The 26,866-nt window shown below is 41.8% G+C and overlaps 1 protein-coding gene across 10 annotated transcripts in view; it reads left to right on the top strand.

The window, feature by feature from the left end:
• LOC117256214 (inositol 1,4,5-trisphosphate-gated calcium channel ITPR1) overlaps window positions 1-26,866 on the top strand; it is a 100,822-nt gene that overhangs the window by 72,428 nt on the left and 1,528 nt on the right. For all 10 annotated transcript variants that reach the window (XM_078162089.1, XM_078162269.1, XM_078162160.1 and 7 more), the window contains 9 exons: window positions 3,655-3,777; window positions 7,846-8,021; window positions 12,708-12,872; window positions 13,649-13,838; window positions 13,945-14,037; window positions 16,426-16,565; window positions 18,471-18,636; window positions 23,924-24,084; window positions 24,744-24,905. In XM_078162089.1, coding sequence (XP_078018215.1) covers window positions 3,655-3,777; window positions 7,846-8,021; window positions 12,708-12,872; window positions 13,649-13,838; window positions 13,945-14,037; window positions 16,426-16,565; window positions 18,471-18,636; window positions 23,924-24,084; window positions 24,744-24,905 — 1,376 coding nt within the window. The remainder of the gene's footprint in view (window positions 1-3,654; window positions 3,778-7,845; window positions 8,022-12,707; window positions 12,873-13,648; window positions 13,839-13,944; window positions 14,038-16,425; window positions 16,566-18,470; window positions 18,637-23,923; window positions 24,085-24,743; window positions 24,906-26,866) is intronic.

Raw genomic sequence — 26,866 nt, 5'->3', positions numbered from 1 at the left:
TTCTTTAGTTTGACTGACAAAACTGAACCCAAAGATAACGAATGCATAAGTGTTAAACAAAACCTCACACCTCCACACACTTGAGAAGGTGGACGCAAATGCATTTTTTCTTGATTAGTTATTCAAACTACTGGAATGTTATTGAAACTGTTACTGATTCATTGTCTGTTCATCAGCTGATGGATCAGTCATCCAATTGTTTCAACACTGTTTGTAATGCTTCAGACAGGAGGTGCCGCTGACAATGATCATGGTAGGACACTACAACAGAATGACAAAGGTGGTGGAAGCAGTCTGTTCACACAGTTGGTGCAGCAGCACGGAGCAGCTTTATAATTTAGTGAGCTTGTTGGTTTATCATGACCACTTTATTTGCTCCATAAATGTGACTGTTTATTTCAACACTTATCTGATGCTAATCAGATAATAGTGTGCACAGTGTCACTGTCTTTTTTTCCAGAAATTATCTTGATGCTTCATCAAAGTGGACATGTATTTTTTTTTTTTTTTTAATATTTTTTTGGGCTTTTTGGCCTTTAATTGATAGGACCGACTAATGTGAAAGGGGGAGAGAGAGAGAGAGAGAGAGAGAGAGAGAGAGAGAGAGAGAGGGAGTGACATGCAGCAAAGGGCCACAGGCTGGAGCCGAACCTGGGCCGCTGCAGCAACAGCCTTGTACATGGGGCGCCTGCTCTACCACTAAGCCACCGACGCCCCGACATGTACAACTTTTGAAACCCCCACCCCACGCCCATTCCACAGTCCGTCACCGTCTTTGTTAACTGGGAATAGCTACTTATAGCTACAAGGAAAAACCATAGACTATGTAAAAGTAATAGACGTAGCCACCACGATATCACTCATTCATTTGTGGACTTCCATTTTGAAACCTTGAAAAGCAAGGATTGTATCTGACTCTAAGGCTGTGGTGACACCCTGACAGACAGCCTGTCACTTAAAGCAACCACACCCCTTAATAAATCAACTTTAAGCCTTAATAGAATGTAAACGGCTAAGTTATGTTAAAATTCCCTTCTTGTAAAGTTGTCATGAACGGGAAATTAGGTATAGAGACCACAACCTTTTTTATTTATTTTTTTATTTTTTTTTGTACCAGGCTGCAAGCATGTTTATTTATGCTGTAAATTTGGGCATTTCAGCACAGCGATTTTTCTCGTTTCTGGAGCCAGCCTCAAGTGGCCATTAGAGGAACTGCAGTTTTTGGCACTTCTGCGCTTGCTTTTTTTCAGCCCTGGACGTTGCCACTTGGTGGAAACAGACAACCTTTTAACTTACCCCCCCTTGCATTTCCGAGTGATATCATTGTTGGCGCCACTGTTGCAAAGACAACTACATCACTTTTCATTTTTCCTCACAGCCTAGTAACTACCAATAATATGTGACGCACTGCATTTTGATTTCCACCATAACTTTGGTTTTTCTGCCGTCCACCATCTCTGCTACTGGGGAGGAAATTTGCAAATCCTAGGATAGCAAAGGAATGACCCACCCTATGCTCTCTCTGATTGACTAGTACTTGTTGCATTTATTGGTTGGATGGGTTAGCGTTAAGGTTGATGTCAGGGTAAGCCAATCAAAGGCAAAGTAAAACAGGCCATTCTTTCGCAATCCTAGAATTCACAAATTATCTACCAGAAATAGTAACTGCAAAACACTTACAATGTTACTCTTTGGTAACTGGCTACCGGGGGAAACACAGTTATCCTCTTCCTGTTTTTGTTGCATGATGGTTGACACACTTTGTATGTGCCGTAAATGAAGCGTTAACTTTCCAGGAAGATTGTACCCTGGCAACCTGTTGGCCAGCCGGGTTAGGATTTGCACGTGTTTGTGTGTACGTGTTTCATCCCAAAACCAAAGACATGCCTTTACAAAGACATGTGGGTTAGATGAATCGGAAATTCCAAATAAACCATAGGTGCGAATTTGGTTGTGTGACAAACTGGCGACATATCCAGGGTGTTCCCCCACCTCTTGCCCAATGCATGCTGGGATAGACCTCAATCCCTGCAAGCCTGAACAGGATATAAGCGGGTATGGAAAATGGATGGAAGCATGTGTATCTCAAACTCGACAGCAGGGCTAACAATGTCCTCCTGTGTGTGCTTGTGTTATGTGTGTGCATGTTTCCACTGTCTAAAAGCAGACAGGGGCTTTCCACATTCTTTGAGCCGTGAAGCATTTGTACAGTAACCTTATGAATCACAACTGAGAGCACGCTTGCTCACGCACACAAACATACACACTCACAGACCCGCACCCACTCAGTCACATTTCTAATCCACGTACAAGACAGTGTACCCACACAAAGCCATATTTTGTCTGTCTTTCAGAGGAGGGGATGGACAGAGAAAAGTCCCTGCATCTGTTTCTCTTTTCCACTAACAGTAGAGGACAGAAAATATCAGGTTGTGTGTCAAAGGTCAAAGAGACATGTTTTAGAGTTTTGACCTTTTGAACTTTTTATTTTCAGCATCCACATTTTAACTTACATTAGTAACAGTGTTGGCTGCTTTCAGTTTTGTGTACGTACTGTCCTCATATTGCTTTATGTTACACTATTGTCTTTATGATCAGGGGGATTTGAGCTAAATTGTGTTAAATTCTTACATTTTTTTTCTCAGATTCCCTCTACAGCTTGTTCACAGCTTGTTGGGCATGTGATAATCACTTTGGTGCTAAAACAATTAGTGGATTAAACAGCTATTCAACAGATATTTTGTTGAAAAAATCTTTGTTCATAGATTTTTGGTTGAAGTTATTACTTTTTCATCATTGATTAAAAGTCTCAAATATTGGTTCTAGCTTCCTAAATGTGCTGCTTTTCTGTGTTCTATATCCTTTTAACTGAATATCTTTGGCTTTTGAACTGTAGGTCAGAAAAAAAGAGATGTGATGATCTTTCAGCAATTTTCACAATTGTCCTTCATTTTGTAGACAATATCTACTAAAATCATATCGTATGTCAGCAGTGGAAATGTTGCAGCTCAACTAATTAAATGACAATTTGGTTAGACAATTAAACAGTTTTTTCATATAGTTGGTAAGCCATAACTTAAACACAATATGTTGCAATTGAAATGGTGGAAAAAGTAGTTAGCAAGTGGGTAAAGGAGTCTAAACAGTAAGCTAAAAGTAATGTGTCAATGCTTAAAAAGTAGTTACAAATAATGAATATACAGTTAAAATAGTTACCTAACTTAAAGTAAGGAATAAATTGCTGAAAGATGTAACTAAAAGTTATGAGTATGCTGTTGAAATAGTTACCTAAAAGTAATGGCTAAATGGTTGAACTAGCTAAACGACTTGCTTCTGTCACTAGTAGCACAAATGCAAATTTGACCAAACTAACCTAAACATAGACATTTTAACTGTATAAAAAATATTTTGCTACAATATTGTAAGATTTGTATGAAAACATACATTGAATAGTGTTAAATATTATCCAGTTATTAAAAAAAATAATCAAATGAAGACATTTGGAACTTGCTTGGAGGTGTTAATGAAGAGGTACCTGAGTTCATCTGAGAGGGGTTCAGGGTATTTCTCAAAGAAAAGGTGGGGAACCACTGCTGTATGTGATTACATTTGTAAAATATGCCTCATGTTTCACTGTGTCTTCTCCCTCTTCAGCCCAACCAGTGCTGTACTGGTGCTCCAGAAACATGTCAGTGTGGAGTAATGTTTCCTTCAACCTGGCGGTGCTCATGAACCTGTTGGTCTGCTTTTTCTACCCCCTGGAGGGGGTACATGCAGGTCAGTCATATATTAGAACACACTAATGTGGGAAAAGAGGCTTTTTAAAAACCACACCCTGAACCTACTTTCACCCTACTTGTGATCTTACTGTGAAGTCTCACTTCATGTTTCCAGTGGCTTAATGATTTTGAATGAATTTCACGCTTTATGACATCAGCTTTGTCCCCGTTCTCGTTCATGCATGTGAGACATTTGCAGTTCCTGTGGTGAATTCTTTCATGCATGTTGAGGTCGTATTGATGCAGCATGAAAGAGGCATATTTGTCTGCATTGCACTGTACTTGCATTCAAACTTCTTTTGAAGCCAGGGTCGAGCAAAGGTTATGTGCTCAGTGATGCAAAACAGGAAGAACAGGGACTCACTGACATGTTGTTCTGATGTAAACAGCCTATTACATTTTAAAGCCTGCAGGGACATAGGACATTGAAAAAATGCTTAAAGAACAGATAGAGGGGATTTCCTACACTGATGGGCTATATTGAATTTGTTGCACTAATTTCTACAGCCAGCAATAAAGCCCCAATGTACAATAAAGGAAGAACAGGGATGTCACTTTCTGTTAATTTTGCTTTCGATAGCCCGACACTCATTAACCAGTAACTAACAGGTAAATTTTTAGGGGGGAAAATGCGCAATGCGGTAAAATACAAGAGTCCTTTCCTTTTAGTCCACTGCTCCATTGACTCAGTGAACTTCAGTGCCCCATTTCAAAGCACTATCCATTTAGAGCTGGTGAAATTTGAATGTTTTGTGATGTAAATATCTTGCCTTTTATTGTATTTTCTGTTGGCTTTGCTGGCAGACAGCTGGCTCTCCACGTCAACATGCGGAAACACATTGCCCACTCCCCATCCTATGTTCTCCACTTGTTAACTAGCCTTGGCTGCGTTGCTCTGCACACCACCCAGGTCTAGTGGGAGCTAGCTAGCGGCACTACTCATTTGCAATTAGCACTGGTAGCGCTGTCCAGGTGGCAGGACGGCGTTACGTTAGAAACATGGTGGCCAACCTCCTGTGTCCTCCCAGGTAGCCCTGGTGAGAAAGCAGTTTCATTTCAAGCCATGAAAACCCTTTAGCGTTGCTAACTAGCTATGTTAGCACCATTAGCTGTGCTGACACTGCTAAAGGTCCCAACAGAGCTAACAAAGCTAAAGCAACTCAAAATCAAGCTGCTTACTCACCCATGCGACCTGAGGAAGACTAGAAAGTGTACAACATGTTTTCACAGGACGACATGTACAGTACCTAAACTACAGAGTGACATGCTTAACTGGTTAAAAATATTCTCTGTGGTTAACCATTAACATAATCAAGCAAGAAGCAAAAAAGCCCCAACTCATTACCATATTGTGTAACCTATTTTACGGTGTACCTAGCTGTATATAAACTGTGATATAAGAAACTATCTGGAGAGGCATGTGACATGGTGCAGCCACCCACAGAGCTAGACTTTGAAAAGATGACTCCCAGTCCTTCTCCCGGGCCTCACCATTGACCCACTGATCTCCTTTTAACACAGTGTTCTTCTGACTTCTAATCACCTGACCAGGATTAGGAGCAGGACCTGAGAAGCCCTCTACTTTTGTTTAAAGGACAACTTCGGTATTTTTCAACCTGGGCTCTATTTCCCCATGTGTATGTGTGCATATGATTCATGGGTACCACTCGTTCTAAAATTGGTTCAGTATTGAACCGTGAAACGAGCTAAAACGGTAATGGGGGCAAATGCGTCTCATATAAAAGTGCTTTTTTTCGCCACTGACCGGTTCAGATCGCCAGTGCTATCTCTGTAAATAGCATATGATAGCGGCCCTGGGGCAGTGGTGAGTGTGAATGAGTGGAGTCAGCTGTCAGTCAGTGTAGGAGCAGAAAATAGAGCCCAGGTTGAAAAATACCGAAGTTGTCCTTTAAGACTCTCTCTCTCTCACACACGCACACACACACACACACACACACACACACACACACACACAGACCTAACCCCAACCCATGTCCTCAAAGCCTGAGTTCATATTTGACTTTCAGTACTATGGAAACCACAAAAACACAGCAGCACCCTGTGTCATTTGATGTCCCATAAACAAAGCTTACACTGGCTCAGGTAGGGCAGAGTACACAAAGCACGCGTATCATGTGATCACAAAAAAGTCATACATCATGTTTTATACTTCAAACAAGGCAAACTATTTAGCTGCCAAATCCTCCCTGGTGGTGTTTGTCTATCCTGTCAGTAGGTTCAGCTTTCCATCTGAATCTGTTCCAGGCTACTTGAATTTATATGAACAGAAGTTTGCACATTCGAATGACCATTTCTATAAATAAAAAAACACTCAACGAGGAACAGAGAATATGAGAATAAGAATGCAAATAAAAGACTATCAAATAATAAAGTTTTAACAACTACTGTCTCTTCACATATCATATCAGTTCTACATTTCAAATTGAACCCACAAACAAGTTTGCATGCATCTTTCTTTAAACAGTTGTTTTACACCTGTAAATTACATGACTGAATGGAAAGTTATGCTAAGTTACAAAAAATGCTGTATTTTTTTGTGAAATATAAAAATTGCATGTAGTGCTAACTGAGCAGAGCAATTAACACTGAATACAATAGTTTAATTATTCATACCATCGTAGTTTTAACTTTAATTTTGTTGGTCATTATGTAAAAAAAACTGCAGTGCACAACATGAGTCAGGTCTGACTGTTTTACTTCTCTACACTGGAACTCTTTCTGTGTGCAAGACATCATCACGTGAGTCTCCAGCATACCTTTGGCCTGCTTTAACAGGCACTTTTATGGCTTTGGGCCACTGCCTCTCTCTCACACACACATACTCACACACTGTGCTTGTTCTCCCTCTGCTCTCCTCCTTCCTTTGCTTGGGGCTTTAGAATGAGGGTTATAAGAGCAAGAGATCTAGGTCAGTGTGTTCTGCCTGCATGCATGACTGACTGCCTTTTGACGAATAGCTTTGGTTAGCACCACACACCCAACGCCACACATGCTCACACGCAGACGGTGCATGCTTGCAGCCTCTCTCAACAGTTCATTTTACAGCTGTTTGCATACAGTCGTTCCGCCTGCATGTTAAACTAGAGTGCAAGTGCTGTTTGAGTCTGCCACATCACTGGAGCTGTGTGTTACTCCCTGCTCGTTTCCTCATGAATCTTTCAGCTGAGGTATTTTTAGAGATGGCTGTTATGTAAGTGGCACCTGTCATGTGATCTCCACAGGGATTGGGAGGGAGAGAAAACTAGAGGAAGGGAAGGAGGGAAGGAGGCAGAGATAGGCAAGGTGGGAGGAGAGGGAGTAGTGGAGGAAATGATCTGCAGTACTCCCCTTCTGCTTTCTCAACCACTACAACTCTGTTTTTTTTTAATCCTTGCAGTTCTGCCCTATTTTCCTTTTCTTTGTCTTTCACCGTGTTCTCTTGATCTTTTTCTACCTTTCTAACATCAACGCATTCATCTATATTTCCTTTTCTGTTCTCTGAGGTTGATCTGTGGCTCATAAAGTGCTTACAAACATACACACTTGTTATCTCAGTGTTCTAATAAAGGGAGATCAGTAACAGAGGCAGGAGGTTGGGTGTGGCCTTGATTTTGGGCTGGTCAAACCTGGTTGAGGGTTTTAGCCTGAGTGACACGTTGCCACATGAAACCCCTGACTAGGACACTAATCCTGGATTTACCCCGGGATCAAGGGAGGCATCAGGTAGGCTCTCGCCAAAGCTTAAAGCACACACACACACATACACAAAAAAGTATGTCATATTCTTTGGGGTGTTATGTAACTGGCTCTCTTTGAGTTCAAAGTCTCACTAATGAAGGCCTGAGGCCTGCCTGAGAGGCAGAACTCAGCAGAAGCCTGTTAAAAATCTGTTGATCCACACAAGTCCTCTTTTAAGCTGCAAACTGCGCTGTCATCCTGCAACGTGGTACATTAATATTCCCTATATAGCAAATTCACTATGTAACAGAGTTGCTAAATACAGCAGTTTTAGCAAGTATCCTTCATAGCTTGCATGTGCATTAATACAAACATTTATCATCCGCAGGTATGCTGGATCCCCACCTGTCTGCGCTGCTGTGGATGGGAGTTTTGGCAACACTGGTCATTGTTATCATTATGCCCCAACCGCTGGGCATCCGTGCCCTCGTCATTATCACAATACTCCGTCTCATCTTCTCCGTTGGCCTGGAACCCACCCTGTTCCTTCTGGGTGCTTTCAATGTGAGTAGTCTTGCCTTAATGGGTCAGTTTACCCAAATTATTAGCGGTAGTATCCAGTCATGCAATAACTTTTGGTTTTAATCACACAGCTCTGAGATATCTGTCTCTAGAATTCATGTTGCCACCTCAATACAATGGAAGGGAATTCATTTTGTCGAGCTGAAACAATTAATTGATTAATCAGTAAGCCAATCCAAAGAAACTAAATGCGCAGCTACTATATTTTGATAATTGATCAACCATTTTAGTCATTTTTCAAGCAAATATACCAAATATTCTTTGATTCCAGCTTCTCAAATGTAAAGATTTGGTGCTTAACTAGTTTATTTTATCATTGACAACTAAGTATTTTTGGATTGTTGGTGCAGGCAACCTGAAGATGTCAAAATGGGCTCTAAGAAATTGTGATGAGCCTTTTCTTGCATTTATACCGACATTTCATGGACTCAACAATTCATTGAGTAAATCACCAGATTAACTGACAGTTATAAGAATTGTAAGTTACAGTCCTAGTCCTGGTTGTTTGTGTCGTTCATAACATTTAAATATTACACACAAAAAGACAACAGTAATAGAGGAGCTAGTCCATTTAAAAACTGCAGACAGTTTGTGAGCACCTCTGATGAAATTCATTTTCCTCCACTGTATTGGGGTAGAGACAGAAATCTGGAAAAATGAAGTCAGAACTATCTGTGTAGCTAGATTCCACAGAAGGCAAGTAAAATGTTTTTCCCCTATTTGGGGTGAACTGACCCTTTAAACATTTCTTTTCTCTTGTGTGCGTTTCTGTGGTTTGTTAGTAATTTTCCCCAGAGGATTGCTAAAAACATACCATTTCTATTTTCCCATTCACACGCACCGCTGTACTTTCATGTACTGAGAAACCTCCACCGCACTAGTTCCAGTTCTCCTTTCAACTCTCACTCACACTCATGCCCACTTGGCAGGCCGATGCCCAGTCTGCCTGTGGTGTCACTCCCTGGCCCTACAGCTCTCCTTGGCAGCGCCTGGCTGTGTTATGGGGTGTGAAGTGCGTCACTGGACCCTTGGGAGTGTGACACCACCCCTGCTCCCGCCAGAGATTTTCTAGATGTGCTCTTAAACACACACACACACACACACACAAAATAAAATCTGGCAGACACCTTTATCCTCTCTCCCCTCAATTCCTTTCATGTACACAAGAAAACAAAATGCTATGACTACACCCTCTGTTCCCTGATGGAGAGGAATGAGGTGTAACACATATAGTATGGGATATCATGCCCAGTGTGACCTAACTGAAGTCACCTCTATTGGTCAAAGCGAAAGGCAGTGCAGTCTTGTGTAAAAGAAATACAGATGGCCATGGCAAAACGCTGAGCGCTTGGCGTCTCTCCATCAAAACCAACATGACAGGCGGATATAGCCACCAAATAGACCTTAACGGTGGAGAAGGAAAGACCCTTATCCTAGCTCCTGAAGGAACATCAAAACATCCACAATGGACCACTGAAATGGGAGTACATTGCGAACCTGACACTACTGCTTGAACACCCACCATTTATAGGCACATAGGCCTCTAGTGGATGATGCCCTCACACTTTGGACCATTGCCTCCATACTTGGGGGCAGACCTTTAGCTATTATATTGAGCCTCTCAACAGGTAGGCATGCAGCCACCTCAATTCTGGATGCGTATAAATCATCTCTCCTCCTGTTTGACAGAGGAGGTCCCTGTGGAGAGGGAGCGGCGAGGGCCTTGCTGCCAGCAGACTGATTATCTCTGCATACCATGACTTCACAGGCCACAAGGGGCTACCAAAATTGAGGACAGGCCCTGCCGTTGCACCCTATTCAGAGCATGCAGTATCATTTCTACCGGGAGGAAATGCATATAGTTGTGTGTTGGTTCATGGGCACGCTGGCACATCCATTTCCAGAGACGCACTGTTGAAAAGAGCATGTGGCAATGGGTATTTGACCCAGAGGCAAGGAAGTCCGCCACCGCCCTGGATGCACCAGTGGTTGCAACCTCCATTCTCTTACAAGAGGTCCCAGCCTGGAAAGAAGGTCTGCCCGCAGGTTAAGGTGGCCTGGAACATGGGTGGCTGTAAGAGACAGAAAATTAACACTTAACCAAACAAACAGAGAGAAAGGCAGTTCCAACAGGGGAAGCAAACAGATGCCTCCCTGCTTGTTAATGTTGAAAACCACGGTTGTACAGTCTGTCCTGTTTAGAACATGCTGGTGTGTGAGAGCTCAATGAAAATGCTTTACTGCTAAGAAAGTCAGCAGTAGCTCCAGGTGGTCAGTGTGAAGTTCGCATTTTACCAAAGTAGCACACACAGGCAGTTAAAATGAATCAAGCGCTAAAATGTTTGCATCTTAAATCACCTGAGCGACACTAGCGATCATACTGTAGATGCCATCATGCCTGCTAGCTGTATAATTCTCTGGTAACACAGTTTGTGTCCCAGCTGAAGTTGAGCAAGGCAGCAGTAAAACACAGCCACTTTGCGTTCTGACAGATATGCTCAGCTGAAAATTGTTGACTCTAGGTCAGTAAACTTTTTGAAAATTCACTGAAAAGCCCATTGCTTCGATGTGAATGTTACAACTGCTCTGCTGCCTGCTCTCTTGAGCTTGTGATCAGAGTCTAATCGACTGGAGGGTGGCTAACGCTGCATTAACACATTTGAGGAAGGTGTGGGGAGCAAGTGACAGGCTGAATGGCAGCACTATTCGTGGGCTTTGCCTTTGAATTCAACACCTAGAAAACTGCCTGTGGTTTGGGTGTACCATTACATGAAAGTAAGTGTTTGTGAGACTGATTTTTGTATGCAGTCCCCCAGGCCTGGACGGGATCAAGCACCTGCCCAAACACACTCTCAGACACCAGCTCATCTGCTGTAGATGCAGTCCCTCTGCCCAGGAATAGCCCACGGCACAGTGGGACATGCAGATTTTGCAAGCTCTCTGAGAGGTCAGAATTTCAGTTTACAGAGTGCCACCAGACACATGGCTCAATTTGTCTAGAGCATGGTGATAGAGCTCAGCCCATGGGCAGTGCCCACCTGTGCTCAGTAAATCCTTTACAGCTAGGAAGCGCAGAACCTGCAGTGCTTGGATGGGAGGGCTGTGGGGCCTCCCACACAATGGTTATGAGACCGGGCCAAATAAACTGCCAGGGATGGGTCCATAGGTGGAGGATTTACCAAGCTACCCTCTTCAAATCAGTTCAGAATCCAGTTCTGTCAGTTGTCGGGCACTGTGATGCAGGTAGACAGCAGTTTGTTCTGTGACGAAGTTAATTCCGAGACCGTTGTCAGTGCAGGGGGGAAGGAAATATCCAGTGGACCGCAGCGGTTTCTGAGCTGTTGGAGAAGAGGGCCACTCTCTCTCAGCCGCACAGAGGTACAGTGAGAGAAAGGATGTATCATCTTGGCCAACTGATGCAGTAGCATCGGTATACTGGCCTGACAATAAAGCCTTCTGTTCATCCTTCGATAAGCCATGCATGTCCAAGCCGATGGACCGCGGCTGGCTAGCGCACACAGAGGGCTCCGACTCAAACTCTGCTAACCCCTCAATGTACTCCACATGGTCAGTTCAGTTACGAGCAGGGAATTTGACCAAACGCTACTTGCTGTCAGAATTAGATGAACTCAGAGAAGAGGGGGTCATACCATGCATCTGTTTTTCCCAACCCTTTTTCCACAAACATAACTTGTCTCTCCAGAGTTGAGCACCTGAGCTGGTGACAAACCACACCAGACTTGGGCTCAGTCAACGCTCTCCTGGCATGGACAATCCCCAGAGAGAGGGGACATGCCTCATGCTGGTCCTTGGAATGCATAGAGATGCTGCACCCTTAAGGGCAAGGGCAGACAGAAGACATCTATACCTTTTTTATGCCTGGTGTTCATTCTGAGACCTCACTGAGGGATGACTGTGGTGACAAATGTAGAAACACAGGTCATCTGCCTTAAAAGTGTGAATAGAGGTGTCATCAGTTAGTTCACATTAGGCGTGATATTACATGCTACATGTGTTGTAAGGAGTGAATCAAGTGAAAGGGAACTGGGATATTTAGAGAAAACCAGGTTAATGCAGGAAATCAGAGAACATGTTACCATGGATTGCCATAACATGGTCACGCTATAATCTAGTTGACATGCAGGTGTTGTGTCATCTTATGTCTCCCTGACTGTAGTTCTCACAAAGTGTTTTCTTTGCAGAAATGTAAATTTTTCAAATAGCCCCTAATGGTGTCAGTTTCATTCTTAGTCAGACTTTAGATTTCATTACTAAACGGATGCACATCTGATGACCTTTCCTTTTGTCTTTATCATGCACATGCACACTAGTAAAAAAAACCCTGTCTGAAACATGACCAAGAAGTCAGGCATGTTTCCACAGAAGCCACGTTAACCGGGTTTCCTGTTAATCCCTTTCCCTTTTGTCTCACACTTTAAGAAATCCTTGCTGCAGAAAGCCAACGATATTCAGGTTACCAATGTTCATGTAAACACACTCATTGTGTCCTCGTTTATCCTAAGAAGCCACACCCACCATGTTGCAACATTTTCTGTGTCAGCCCCAGAGCCCCCAGCCAAGGCCATGATGATTTTTCAATATTAAAATGATCAAAGGTTGATTATCCTGTATTCAAATTATTAAAGAGAGGTTGACTTTATCTTGCAGGTGTGCAATAAAATCATTTTCCTGATAAGTTTTGTGGGGAACCGAGGAACCTTCACATGGGGCTACAAAGCCATGGTGTTGGACTTTGAGTTCCTTTACCACCTTATGTACCTCATCATCTGCTCTCTGGGGGTGTTTGTCCACGTCTTTTTCTACAGTCTGCTGGTGAGAGAAATACACACACCCTGTGAACACACACACACTGAAAGATTGATTCCTTATTGTGCTTTTCCGAGAAAATTTGTTGCCACAGTCTGTACAATAAGAAAAGTATGCTTGCGAACACACATACACTAACTTACTGGGACGGAATGAAAAGCAGCAGGTTTTGAATAAAAACGTGTAAAATATTACATCTCTCTGAATGTAGCCTTAGCTTTCCTTCATGGTGCATTCAAGGACATACCCTACTTGCAAGCCAGATGTTGCCTTATTTGGTGCTGTAATGGTGTTTCTGTTGTTGTTTTTTCTTGTTGTTGGGGGTGTTAAGTGCTGTGTGCCTATGCCTCAGGCCTGCTTTATAATGTGTCAGACTGAATATCCCAGTATTCTGAGATGTTTTCCATTCAAACAGGCCCAAGCAGCTCCTCTGCAGATGCAGCGCAACATATTTCCATATTTCTTCAATAACAAGTTTCTGAAAACGTATATAATTCATGTCAGACAGAGAAAACATTCAGCACAAGTGTAAAAGTATAAAAGCTACATGATACAATCTAATCCAACTCAACTATGAGTTTCTTCTCACTTGTGCATTCTTGTGCAACCCTCATGTTCATGTTGCAACAAATACTGTTAACACTGTATATATAAGATGGCTGTATGTAACCAAAATTGGTGCACCAAGTGTTTACAATTTCTGCCTTTTGAGTGGCATTAAGCCACTTTACAATCAATCAGTTGCCACCTGATATTTCCTAACATGTGCTTTACCTCTGTAGCTGTTCGACCTGGTATACAGGGAAGAGACACTGCTGAATGTAATCAAGAGTGTGACCCGCAACGGACGCTCTATCGTGCTCACCGCTGTCCTGGCTCTCATCTTGGTCTACCTGTTCTCCATTGTTGGCTACATTTTCTTCAAAGACGACTTCATCCTGGAGGTGGATCGTATCCCCAACACGACTCTGAGTGAGGACAGGCTCCTGTCGTTTATCATTTTTTACAAAAAGCCAGATTGTAGGTTTCCATTTGAAAAGAAAAGAAAATGTTTGCACTGTCTTCTCCTTCTTTCTAGAAAATGGAGCCAGTCTGGCCAGTGAGTTTGTGTCTGCAGGAATATGTCAGGGGGGCATGGATGAGAACTGCACCACAGAAGCCCCGCAGGAAGGTAATATATGCTGCAAAACTGGGTTTTAAATTGGTTTAGCTTGAGAAATGTGTTTTTAGCTAAAGATTTAAAACAATAAGCCTATTGTCTGCACACACGACATCTATTGCATGTCTGCCATGCTGAGAGACAGATCCCTCCACAGCTCTTCCTGAGGTTTCTTCCATTTTTTCCCCCATTAAATGTGTTTTTTTGTGGAGAGTCCAGGGGCTAAAGTTGGGTAATGTTCGCATTTGAACCAATACTAGTATATGGACTTTGGTACTGGTACCAAATGGTACCTTTTTTTAGGACTTAACTCTCTCTTTAAATAACAAAATTTATATAAAACTTTGTTGATTTATTACCTGAAGATGTTGATGAAATTGTTGATGCTTCACGTAAAGTCTCATCGTCCATGAAAGGGATAAACGTCTTCGGCACTGCCTGTAGGTGTGCTAATGTTAGCTGCGAGGGACTTAGCTTTCAGACTGTCGGACACGGCACACTCATCAGCGTTTAGATGTATTTTTTGACCAGGTGCTCTTTCAGAAATAAAAAAAAATTCACAAATATTGTTGCAAGCGTTGTCTGCGTCACGTTTTGAAAAGTGTAACCACACTCGCAAATAATTTTGGCTAACCATTAGCCTGTGACTTTAACAAGTAGCAGAGGTGATGTAGTCTCTCGTTCTCTCTTTCTTTCTAAACTCTAAGTTACTCTCTCACCCAGATGCACTCTCAGAGATGGAAATTTACCATCAATTGATTTAAAGCGAATCATAACTTGGTAGAACTGATGTAATTTATTTGGTCTCGTGCCCTACTAAGGACAAAGGGTGTCTTCTGCTGTACAGAATGTAAAAGCCATGGAGGCAAGTTTGTAATTTGTGATATTCTGCGGTATAGGTAAAATTAACTTGTCTTCCTGTGTGGATTTCTTGTCATATTAAAATGTGGTAACAACAAGCTCAGTTTATAATGTGGTTAATTTCAGTCGCAAGCTTAAAAAATCCAGGGGTCAAAGTGTCTAGACTAGCCTGACAATGCTAGCCATCATATTTGAAAACAACCAAGAGATTCATGTAGGAAAAGGTTGATAGTGATATCTAAGAGAATACTTGGCCTTGTTGGGCCACAACAAGTGAAAACTGTGGGATGTTTTTGGACTGTTTCCATTTGTTCTGCAGCTTCACACCAACTCACACTCTAATTCATGTGACTCTGTTAACTGTCACATAACTGCCATTTGACAAGTTCACATGTGACCTCACCGGCCCTCATGTGACATCAGTTAATCCAGTTAAAACAGAACAGTGTCAGTTTCATTCCCTCAGCCATCAGACCGGACATGAAAACTATCATATCATATGGCCCATAATAAACACAGTTAGCAGGAGGATCATAATGTCCACCATATGACTGGGTCACAGGTCATTTTACAATGACCCACAAACTTTATCTAACAGAATAATATTTTAGAAATGTTGATCTTTGTCTCTGTCTGGGTTAAAAACAATCTCAAAACCAAGTGGTTATCACATTCCATCGAAACAAAAACACTTTTGCTTTGACTAACCACCTTCACACTGTGAGCCAAAGCATGTAAACAAAACAGTTTCAACAGATATCACATTCTGCAACTAAGCCAAGGATATTTGAGTTCATAAATAAGTACATAAATGTATAATTATAATCACAGAACATATTAAAAAAAACAGGCTCATACTTCTCTTGGATTTGCTGTCAAAAATAATTTGAATGAATACTGTATATAAATGTTATCAGCATAATATAATCATATCAAATACCATAACATACTCAGTGTATCACGAATATGGCTTTAGATGCTTAGAAAATTTAAGGGAAACTAAAATGTAATGGAGTGCATCACACTGTCTCATATGCAATGTATTAAATCCTCATAATATCTGAATTAAAGTGACATTAGTGTTACTATGCAGTGATTCAAAACAATTATTCTACAACCTTAAATGAAAATAATTATATAATGCCGTATATTGTACCATTCCCCCCTTTGATGTTACTTTTCCTTGAGCAATGAGTCTTTGAAGAGGGGCTGTAATGAGCGGGTCATGTTAACATGACATGTAAAATAAAACTAATAATTATTAGTTTTATTTTACATGTTCATGCCCCTGCATAATCTTGTTGATACATAAGTTAGTTTAATAGTTATTATGAGCCACAATTTTATGTTACATAAACCAAAAAGTATTAACAGTTTATAAAGAATCACAGTGTGAATGACGTTCTCTGGTGCCGCAGTGTAGTTTATGAAGGCCTGTATACAAATACACACCTGCTAACGATAAATAAATTGCCCTTTTTACAGCCTTTTACAGCCTCTTAAATGTTTAGATTACAGCTTTCCATTCTGCTTCCCCAGATTTTGGGAATGACAATGAGGAGGACAGCGACATGGAGCGGACGTGTGACTCTCTACTTATGTGTATCGTCACTGTGCTGAGTCACGGCTTGAGGAGTGGAGGGGGTGTAGGGGATGTGCTCCGCAAGCCTTCCAAAGAGGTACATGCAACTATGATTAGGCCCCTGACAATACTGTGTTGTGTGTGTGTGTGTGTGTGTGTGTGTGTGTGTGTGTAGGCTGAGAGGGTGTAGTAGCACCCGCAGCTGCACCGTGGGTCATGTGAGCTGGCTGCACGCCCACCATAAGCAGAGCTTGTTTTTAAAAGCCATGAAGTTTCACAATGTTTCCTTAAAGCTGCACTGCCACCACCTTGTATGAGAATTAAATTTCAAAATAGATTTCCACCGAATTCAGGCGCAACCGCTAATGATGTCAAAAGAGGATGTGAATATGTGTCTCACGTATTCACAATGCAATGCAGCTCAGGCCAGAACGTTTCTGCTGGCTGCTGAGGTAAATTACTGCAGCAAAATAGCAGTCAGTCATATAATCACACAGGTGGTGGCGTGGCTCAGAACTTTGTTGCTTCAGAACAAACTTGTCATAAATATGTGTGATTGTGTGACTGCATTAGGCTGGTGGCTATTATTTTAAAGGTACAATGTGTAATCCATGGTCACCTGCTCCAAAGAAAGAGGGGGCAGCATTTCCTCAGTCTACAACAGGGTCCATACAATCTAAATTTACTGTCATCAGTTATCACAAAAATACCTGCTAGCTAACAGCAGGGCCAGAATAAGCAATATTCTGCTGACACTGAGAATAGCTCGAAATAACAGTGCGATCTTATAATCTTCACATTAGCTTGCTTTAGAAAACACATAGTAGCAAGAAAACAGCTGCATCAAAACTATATTTCAACACCATTTGGAATATTTTTCAGTCCAGTTTGTGTTGTCATTAGTTGCACTGATGATACATTCAACACATAGCCAATGTTAGATGTAACTTGCAAGCCTAAAAGAAAGGTTGTAAGTCCAGCATTAGACCTTATCTTTTACTCATGGAAAGCCAAGCCAATCTCAAAACTTCTTTTCTTTGCTGGCAACTGGTGTGTTAATGTGCCACTAACCAGGGGCTGTAGCTCTACTTCTTCATCCTCTCTTGTTGGACTGGACGCTTCAGTGACCCACTATCACCTCTCGAGGTGCAAGTTGTATCACAAGACAGGAAGGGCTGGGAAAACTGGTCAGCATGCTAATTTCAGTAGATAGCTCTGCACCTGATGCTGCCTTCAAATGGAACTCATGAGCTTGTGGTTACAACATGGGAAGCTGTGTACACGATATGCTGTGTGTTGAAGTGGTAAAGTCATTAGAGCACTGCTGCTAGGCAACAGCAACATAGACAATACTGGTGGCATCTAGAAGATACCAAGGCTAACAATTTAGCAAGCTAGTGAGCAGGTCACTTTATACACTTTATACACAACAAAAATTCTGTCCATTTCTTACATATTGCACCTTTACAGCGGATTAACTAAAAATGGAAAAAGAGTGAATGAAACTGACCAATGCACTTAAAGCACAGTATGCAGGCACTGAAGTCCGTTGTAGCTCTACTGGCCAATGATGTCAAATAAACATTTCTATTTTTCTAGGACCCTTTTAAACAGTGTCCTACCTAGACAGAAACAGGCTGTATGAGGTTGACTGGCTTTCTGCCGTCTCTGTTACTGTAGCATCTGGCAGGTTACACCTGTGGTCTTATGTTTCCATCAACATCTCTGATGACGAAAGTTAACCTCGTTTTCAACTCACAACATAATCCCCAACATATGTTTTTGTAAAAAGCTGCCCTTTGGGTCATACATTTGAATGGGACCATCTTTCCACATTTGATACTGAACAGCCTCTTTTTAAATTTACTCTTATTGACAATCTGTAGTCAAAATAAAGTTAATAATTTGCCTATAATTGTTATTTTCTACTCACTACCTCTGAACACTTCCTGTACAGAGGTCACTGCTTTAGATTTAACCCCGATTCCTGTTTCTTTTCCAGGAGCCACTGTTTGCAGCCAGAGTGATATACGACCTGCTGTTCTTCTTCATGGTCATCATCATTGTGCTCAACCTCATCTTTGGTGTCATCATTGACACCTTTGCTGACCTGAGGAGTGAAAAACAGAAGAAAGAAGAAGTCCTAAAGACTACCTGCTTCATCTGCGGTGAGGCTGCTTGGCTAATCTGTTAATAGATAAGCTGTAGGCTCCTAATTTCTTGTCGGTCTCATCAGGTGACCAGTGCTTAGATTATTAGTTTAATCAATTAGTCAATCAACAGTAAATTTATTACATTTTTATATACTATTAAGTTTTAAGGAAAGAAAGTGGGTAATGTATGTTCCAACTATAACCTGTATAAACATAATGGACGTAGCCACTGTGACATCACCAGGTCCCATGGAAGTGTGATAGGCTTTGAAGCCAATTTTCAAAGAAGCCAAACAGTGGAATTAAAGCGGGTTGTCATGTGATGCCATTGGGCCCATAAGACTTTCCACTAAGACTTACATTGTGAAAGAGTTGTCTGGATATGCAATTATTGGCTATGCAAAATGATTTATCTCACTATCGGGATTTGATCCATTCAATCCGATAACATTTCAAAAGTCTAAAAGAGCCAGACGATTGAAACATTTTATCCCCATTCAACTTAGCGGACAGCTAAACCAAAAGTTGGCCACATGGCTTTCAAAGGTCTGTTGCTGTATGGGCCAAATGGTGCAGATTATTGGGTAATTTCATACTGCAGAAATCAAGCTTTTTTGGCTTCTTGCGCCACTTTCATAGGAACAAACAGGGCCCTGCCTCAAATCCCATTTCCAGTTCTCTTTACTCATCCATGGCTACACCCATTGGGCGTAATCCGAGGTAACCTTATTTAGAAAATTTAAATGGAAGAGTTATATAAAAATTCACCAACAGTTGTCAAGAAAGGCGAAATTAGCTGTACAGACCAGAACTGTTTTTTGTACCAGGCTGTAAAGTTACTTCAAAGAACAGCAGTTTTTAACACTCCTACTTTGGCTTCATTTTTCAGCTCTGGAGGTTGCTGCTTGGTCCCAACTAAAAAAAATGTTATCGTTGTTTAGACAAACTCAGCAATTGGAAGACAACACTTTGAGCTGTTGGAAATAGCAGTGAATATTTGTCTTTATTTTTTTAACACCATATTGGCTAAGTTAATTGAAAAATAATCAATGCTAATTGCCTCTGCCAAGGAGGTTTTGTTTTTGGTTCAGTTTGTTTGTCTGTTAGCAGGACTATGGAAAAACTACTGACCCAATTTTCATGAAACTTGGTGAAAGGGTGAAACATGGACAAAGGAGGAAGTTCCTCCTTTGAAAAATCAGGTCTGCCACAAAAATGTATGGGTTCGTCCAAGGAACCTATACATTTTTGGAGCAGACTTGATTTTTCACAGTGGTCAATATTGCAAGATAGAGCATTGGTGGAGGTCTGCGCTCTCCGACCGCCAATATTTAGTTGCAGCACTGAAGTCGAGTACACTGCATGTTACCTCAGACACACTGGTTATGTATCTCTTCAAGCTTTTATCTTCTTTGGCACAGCTCTCTCTGCCAAGCATTCAGCAGCTTGCGCTGAAATATCTTCTTAATGATATTGACATGGGAATCAAACCTCTAACATTCGAGTGCCAGGATTACTTCTCTAATCATCAGAGCACCCTTCCAGCCTGGTGGGTGCTTTCCTCTGTTGTTGGAAGGGGGTGTTTCAAAGCCTGTGCGTCAATAGTACTCTTCCACAATCCAGCTCGTATCACTCAGTTAATTCCCTAATTCCCCTCTCAGGACGTCTGATATCTTTGTGTTTTTTGTGGTTTCTGGTAAGCACGTCTGTTAAGGTGCATGTCATTTGTTGCAGTCCCCCCTCCTCCCTTCCTCCCCCCTTTTCACTTAGCTGTCGTTCCAAAGAAGGCTGAGTCATGAGCGCTTCCTGCCACTGCTCCGCTCGCCTCCATAATTCATGTCTGTCTCACACACGCACACACATTTTCTCCCACTCACTCACTCGCACAAACTTAATTTTCACACCATATGTTTTTTGTGCGACTTCACTGATTACCCATACTCTTGAGCCTCTGCGTAGCCTCATCTGCATTTCCTTATATGTACATTACATGCGTTAGTGCCTAAAAAAAGTACAGCCATATGTGTGTGTGCAGCCGTACTGTGCATGTGTGTGTGTGTGTGTGTGAGCCCAGCAGAACATGCTGTATGTGAGCATTTGTGTGCGTGCGTATGTTGGGTCAGGCGGTCGGGACAAGTGCTAAGCATATGGAACGAGAACAGTATTATGTCACCCAGCCAGCCATCAGCTCTGACTCACTCATGTTAAAGAAGGCCAGGCCACAGGGGGAGCTGCTGTCTCTATGGTTTCCAGGAGAACCACAAGGGAACAGGAGATGCAGAGATTAGGAGCCGACCTCTGCGGGCTTAAGTGGCTCTCTGTCCTCCAGCTCAGTTTTATAAGCCGTCGATTGTTCTCTCAATCTTGTATTGATTATTAGGTCTTTGGGTCTGTAGCCAGTGATTTATTCATGTCCAGGACTTCTGTGCAGGTTTGATTTTACCTGTAGCTAAAATCATTTCTGCCCAAGGAATTAGACTCAACCTCACTCTGCATCTTGTATAGAAAAAAGGGAAAAAGGAACTAAATCTTAAGGTCCTCTCAAGAGCACTGTTTGGATGTTGTTATCTTGTTTGATTACAAATTTAAATCTAATTACTGAACTTGTCATCCTGCGATAACATTAATGAGAAATGCTTAAGACACTAGCTGGTTCAGTTTTTATTATTTTGGTGTCCTATAGCATCAGTCTAAATGTAGAGACAGCCCCTTCTTGTTTAAATCATGCAGCAACCTCCTGGGCTTAAAAATGAAGCCAACACGGAAGTGCCGAAAACTGTACTTCTTCCAGAAGCCAATGCCCATAGAGACCAATGTTAAAATGCCCAGCTCTACAGCAGAAACAAACATGTTTACAGCCTTGTACAAAAAACGGTTTTGTTCTCTATAACTAATTTTAACACTCATGACAATTGTAAGGGGGGAAATTTTTATATAACTCATCCATTTACATTTTTTTAAGGCTTAAAGTTGCACATAAGTAAGGGTGGGGCTGCTTGAGTGACAGGCTGTCTGAGAGGCATCACTGCAATCTCTGAGCCAGATCCAGTCCTCGCTTCTCCATAGCTCCACCCTCTCGGCTCCAAAAACCCAGGGGGGGGCCGGCCGAAATGCCAAACTCGAGGCTTCAAAATGGGAGTCCAGAAACCAGCGGGTGACATCACGGTAGCAGCATCTATTATCTTATACAGTCTATGGTTTAAATGTAGCCCTCAAGGTTTTTTTTAATCCTGGCTCCAAGACCGAAATTTGTAGTAATGTGTTGCTCTAATCCACTTGACAAGTCGACTGATTTTGTAGATTAGCATAATATGTATGAATCAAACTGATTGTAGTCTGTTTTACAGCACTATACTGTCCCTAATAATAGTGCACTATCCTTTCCATAGTAGCATATATAATAGCATATCTGTGTTCTCTTTGGATTGTGACAAAAACTCTGCTCTTAAGTTTCTAAACTATAACGTTGCGCCATACCTAGCATTTATTCTGCTTGTCAAATCCACCTGGAAAAAAAAATCCCCAAATCAAATGACCGTCTACCATGCACTGCAAAACAAATGATGTGTTGTTTCATTTCTTAAGAACACACTAGCTCAGCTCATCTGACAACTTGTCATGGTGATGTTTAATTTTCCAGAGCTTTAACCTATAATTTAGTGCGGATGAACTGGTTTTTGTATGAACCCTGCTTTATAGTTGTTATGCTTCTGTACTCTGCTATTTGGTACCGATACTGTTTTGTCTGCTTGTCTTCTTTTCTTAACGTCCATCCTGCCCACTCTGGAGAAACAATGTCTCAGGAATGCTTAAACAGAATTTCTTCAAATTTGGCACAAACATCCATTGATGAACAAATTAGATTTTGGTGGTTAAATGTCAAGGTGACTGTGACCTCACAAGACATTTTCTTTTCTTGTCATAGCTCAAGAATTAATACACTAATTATGACAAAATTTCACACAAATGTGGGATAATAGGATAAAATGGTGAAGTGATGACATTTTAGATCTACAAGTTCAAAGGTCAACTTCACTGTGACATCATAATGTTCTACCAAAACCCTTTTGTGGCCAAATACTCAATGCCATAACCCGGGAACAGAAGGGGAGACATTTGGTAAGACACTGAATTGGTGACACTAATTATCAAACTGTTTGGTTGTATATGTTTATATGTGGTTGTATATGTATATGTTTATATGTGGTTGTGTATGTTTGTAGCTTCTTTGCAGAAGAATCCGCTTTATTGGCCAAGCATGTGAACACTAGGAATTTGACTTATGAACTTTTATTTAATTCCTTCAAAGTCTTTACTATATATTTAATATTACTAATATTTACATCCATGTCTGGACAGATATGGATGTAAGCTGCAACTCGTTGGTGGAGGCATACAACCACAAGGCAGTAATTCTAATTTGATATATATTTGCTCAATACTGAGCGAAAGAATATCATGCTTCCAATCAATATTACAGGATAAGTTAGTTTAGTGACTCATTTTGCTGTGATCTATTATATATGTAATTTGGTCTCCCATCTCTCTAGGAAAACAGACAATAACATCAATGAGTCCTCCTGAATACAGACAGTTAACTTTCAATTTTCTTGTCACCTTACCACTTTGTATGCCTCGGCGCCAGCGATAGCCATGGAGGCATTATGTTTTGGGTATGTTTTTGGACTATGGACAGACAGACATCTGTTTGTCCTATTCTCATGAATGCAGTATGTTAAGACCACCTTAAAGGGAATTTCTTCAAATTTGGCACAAATGTCCACTTGGACTGATTACAATGAACTGAGTAGATTCAGGTGGTATCTGTGACCTCATTTATCTTGTTCTTGTGAAAACAATAACTTAAGAACACATTTTATATCCAAACTGAACTGATGACACTAATCTTGGGTGTCCACCTTAAAACTGTGCTGCTTGTATAGACTGTCTGTGCTGCGGGGTTGAAGGTGTGTGTGAAGCATCTGTGTTTCAGAATGTATAGCTTCTTTGCAGCAACATCCATATTGAAGCATTGTCCTCTGTCATGGCTATGTACGAGTCTGGACAGACATGGATGTTACTTGTAATTACAACGTCACTGGTTCACAGAGGCATACAACCATGAGGCCGTAATTCTGGTTCTATTCATTTATTCCTACAAAGTGGCAGGTTCCCTTCCCCAGCGTCATTGCAGAACAGAAACTGGAAACCGAGTAGAGGCCAGTTTCTGTTTTTTTTTTTTCCCCTTAAACGTGATGTAACTTTGGGCCATAAATATTGTGTGTTACTGCCTCTTCCACAGGCCTGGAGCGGGACAAGTTTGACAACAAGACAGTGACTTTTGAGGAGCACATCAAAGAGGAGCACAACATGTGGCACTACCTGTTCTTTATTGTGCTGGTAAAAGTCAAAGATTCCACAGAATACACAGGCCCTGAGAGCTATGTGGCTGAGATGATCAAGGTAAATAAAGAGTACAGACACACACTTCTCAGTCCACCTTCTCAGTGCAGGCTGACTGTTTTTCTTGTTAATGATTTACACTTAAAATTTGTGCATGCTGTGCTGGAGTAGATTATCTGCAGCAATCCTGAATGGAAGAGCAGTAAGATGGGCGTTTACCTTTGTGTCACGTTTTTGGTACAGTAGCTGATGACTGAGTAGACTCTATGAGGTTATGCTACAGAGTCAGACGTGTAAACATGTACAGGCTCGTCTCACACACCTTAATACAGTAATGTGTTCCTCTTTTCTAATCTCAACTGACAGACATGCCGGCCATGTACATTTAATGACACAAACAGACTCGTGCAGACAAACAGGAAGTCTACAAGACGGCACACTAGTTGCAGTCAGACCCTAAAACTGATCAAAGCCTGATAAGAAGGCGCTGGTCAGTGTACTGGGATTTCCAAATTTAGTAGTGTTCAGTCTGAGGTCATTCACTCCCCATTGTTACAGTGTGCCAATAATACCATACAGGCACGTTCCTGAAAAACAAACCATAGACCAGTGTCATTTGGAGTTCAGATTTAAGCACTTGATTGCCAAACAGTAGCACCTTCCTGTTAAAATTACCAATACTCTTTTTCAACATAACTTAAATTGGTGGTCAACCACAGGAGCACAACCTGGACTGGTTCCCACGGATGCGCGCCATGTCACTGGTGAGCAGCGATGCAGAGGGTGAGCAAAATGAAATCAGGAACCTGCAGGAGAAGCTGGAGTCGACCATGAGGCTGGTTGCCAACCTGTCTGGACAGCTGACTGAGCTCAAGGAGCAGGTATATCATGTATCCGTAAATCAGGCACTCCCCGATGTCGCAGCAAATCACCCATGATTTATGTTTCTTTTTCCTCCGTTTGAACCAGATAGCTTTTCTGAGAATGTTTTTTAATGTTCTGCTACTACTGACAACCTGCACTGTAATTACTCATGACAGCCACATTAACATGGGAAGAGTTATTGGCGTTTGGTTGCTTACAGTCGCACAATCACCATAATTGAACTGGTGACTCAGACAACCTGCATTAACATATAAATTAGTTTATTTTCAGTTTTTGTTGTTCTGTCTTTTCCTTAAATGAGTATGTTATGCACAAGATAAAAACGCAGAGTACTACATTACACTTCAACCCAATTTTCAGAGTATATGTTGACATTGTAGGTTTCTGCAAACACTATATTAAACATTTGTACATTTAATATGCAGTGGATACGTTCAAACTAGGGATGTCCCGATCACATTTTTTTGCCCCCGAGTCCGAATCCGAGTCATTTGATTTGTCATTTGAGTCCCGATCCAATACTTTGGCAATGCAGTAAAAAATTTTTACTGTAGATTAACTGTATCATCCCACTATTTTTCTGTTCTTTGTGCTCTACTAGGGATGTAACAATATCACAATCTCACAATATTACAATACTGTACCCCAATAACAAGCCCATGACATTTATTGCAGTATTGTAAGACATGTCATGATATCAAAACCTCACTGTATGATAATAGTACAGTAGCTCCACGGTATAATATTAATTCCATTATCCATTAGTCAACAACAAGCACATTTGGTCAAAAATAAAATAGCTTATCATGCCTTTCTCAATCACCAGCCTCTTTCCCTTTATCCCTCCCTCACCTGCCTGTCTGCCCCCACCTCACTCACTCCCCCCCCCCCCCCCCCCCCCCCCCCCCCGCTCCTTCTCCCTCCCTCATTCCCTCCCTCCCTCCCTCCCTCACCCAGCTCACCTCACTCCTTCTCCCTCTCTAACTTTAAATAAATACCTGGTTCTGTATCTGCCGTCACACAACAGTGTGAGAAGTTTAACGATGTCCGCGACATCTGCGCAGTCTGTCCGTGTGTCTGTCTCACGTGCGTTACATCTGACTCGCTCTCAGTAGAAGCTGCAGTGACTGTTGTTGCTGCTGGGGTCTGTAGCGCTCAAACATCAACAACAACAGCTGCTTGGAAGTCAGCAGTGAAACAATTCAGCCACACACACGTACTAAACAGTCAGCTGACACGGTGACACGGACGATCGTCTCTCACACTCTCGCAAGCGCCGTCATTTCATATTGTTACATGTCCGCGACGACGCAGCCACACACACACGGACGTGCACGAAAAACAAGCACGTTGCACCGAAGGCGCGCCGCTGGCGTCGCTTTGGGTTATGAGCGCACATGACGCACGTCTACAGTAAAAGTAATGGGTTTGAGAGTGCAAAAGAGCTACATCTGAACGCCCCCCATGCGGCCCGTCTTGCTTTAGACAAATAGGGAAAACCCTGACATGTATCTGATATGTCATAGGCCTATATCCGATCCCTGATCGGGATGTAACTTCCGATTCCGATCGAGTCTGAAACCACGTGATCGGCCCCGATTTCCGATCACGTGATCGGATCGGGACATGCCTAGTTCAAACTGTATGTTTCCACAGCGCAGTGTTAAACTTGTGGTTATGTTTATGTCAGGGTACGGAAAAGATTATATTGTGGCTTAAAATACCCGGGTTTTGTCTCCACAACCACTCCTGGAAACTCAGCAATGTCTCACTGAAACACACCCGTTTTTGTGAAATAGACTTACTTGCTTTCTTTCCAAGAGGCAGATGACACGATCGATAATAATCTCGTGTCTTTATGGTAAATAGGAAGTTACTGCCAGTAGCCAGTTATCTTTGCATAAAGACTTGAAACTGGGGAAAATGCTTGCCTGTCTCTGCCCAGAGATGACAAAAC

Source organism: Epinephelus lanceolatus, chromosome 1 (genome assembly GCF_041903045.1).
Source record: "Epinephelus lanceolatus isolate andai-2023 chromosome 1, ASM4190304v1, whole genome shotgun sequence".
NCBI lineage: Eukaryota > Metazoa > Chordata > Actinopteri > Perciformes > Serranidae > Epinephelus > Epinephelus lanceolatus.
Note: the sequence above shows the minus strand (reverse complement) of the source record. Positions and strands in the feature narration are given on the sequence as shown.